The sequence below is a fragment of the Plasmodium cynomolgi genome (assembly GCF_000321355.1).
Source record: "Plasmodium cynomolgi strain B DNA, scaffold: 0698, whole genome shotgun sequence".
Taxonomy (NCBI): Eukaryota; Apicomplexa; class Aconoidasida; order Haemosporida; family Plasmodiidae; genus Plasmodium; species Plasmodium cynomolgi.
The window spans coordinates 1-1719 of NW_004193007.1; the positions used below are offsets into that span (position 1 = coordinate 1).

Below are 1719 nucleotides of genomic sequence, written 5' to 3' on the forward strand. Positions count from 1 at the left end.
TTCCCATTATTTTGATGAGATATATTAGTTTTGCTTCTCAAATTTTGTATTTCATGATTTAATCTTTCCTTCATATATTGTCTCTTCCTTTTTTGAGCATTTATGCATAAACACAATGTAGTAATATAATAGTAAGGGAAAAAATTATATATTAATAATACAGTAATTGTAATATAATAATTTTTATTTGCAAGAATATAATTAAAATTTTATTCATAATAATTATATTATCGATAAGTAAAATTTCTAACTTTATACAAGAGAAATAAAAGGAATGAAATGTATAATACAATTATAGATGGAACTGTAATAAGAAGAATGATGCTATCTCCTTTTGTGGATGGTAAATATATGTCTACATTTTTATATTTAGTTCCATTTTGCATATATTCTTTATATGTATTGCTAAATTCTTCTAATGCGTCATATTAATCCAGGTGAGTGCCATGTTCATATTACTTTATGTACGTTTAATAAGAATATGAACATTTCCGAGCACATTTATATTCAGTATATTCTCTTCGTTCACTTGATGCTTTATATACAACAAAATCCTTGTATACTATAATTAGTTCATTAAGCTTTATATGCGTTTCATATTTAACGTCCTCTTTATGCTCGTAACATATTAAGAAATTGAAACTTTTCTCATCATACAATTTTTGAAGTTCACTATACAGTGATAAGGTAGTGCAACCAGAAAGTAAATTATTAATTACTTGATTATATAACAAGCAGTTTAAGTATTTACAACATCTTGGTGTATTAAGAAATTTTCAATTTACTTTTACATAATTCAAATAATTCTTAACTTTTGAACACACATCCATAAAACCTTTACTGCCGACCCTATTCTATATCAGAATCGAATTTAAAGCAAATGTAGTCTTTGCATATTTTATTAAAAGATTTTCATCTGTAGAATTATTATAATATATATCTCTATATTTAGAATATGATCTTACAACATTATACTATGGAAGAAAAAAATAGAAAAAAGAAAAAAACCATAAAAGTATTTAGTACATTGAACACCTATTTTTATGCATTAATAAAAATATTAAAAAATTAAAATAATTACAAAATTTTATTAATTTTTTTTTAAAAATTGAAATATAAAATATAAAAAAATAAGGAGTGTATAAATTTTACCTACTATAAAATACAAAAATTGAAAATAAAAAAAAAAAACACTTATTAATTAAAAAATTGCACTTGTCGTTTAAACGATAATTATTATTAACACCATTACTTGAAATAATACCTTAATTTAAAACTCGGAATAATTTTAATAGAATACATATTATACATTCTAAAATTAACATGTATCATATATAAATTATTTTTAATAGATTCCTAATTGAATGTGGATATCATTATAATTTTATTATGATAATATAAATATACTAAAATATATAATTTATATATTTTTTTTAAATTACACATGTATTAATTATTTTTATATTTATTAGCTATATATCATAAAAGTAAAATTTTTTTCTTCTCTTTTTCTTTTTTTATGCTAAAACTATGAATGATCAATGTATTATCCGACTGGAAAAAAAAAATTTGTATATTCATATGTTAAATATAAATGAAAAATTCGTAATATGGGAAAGTTTATAACATGAAATTCCAATAAATAAGAAATTTTATTCATATAAATACTGGAATTATTTTTTTTTATTTATACATTTATTTCATTATATATATATTATA

At 20.1% G+C, this 1719-nt stretch overlaps 1 protein-coding gene across 1 annotated transcript; it reads right to left on the reverse strand.

Annotated features, from left to right (window-relative positions):
* Positions 1-470: 470 nt before the first annotated feature.
* Positions 471-756, reverse strand: PCYB_005220 (CYIR protein; the record flags this gene model as incomplete). Its single annotated transcript, XM_004227943.1, has 2 exons — positions 471-672; positions 752-756. 2 exons carry the CDS (start codon positions 754-756, stop codon positions 471-473), a joined length of 207 nt encoding a protein of 68 aa, XP_004227991.1.
* Positions 757-1719: the final 963 nt, after the last annotated feature.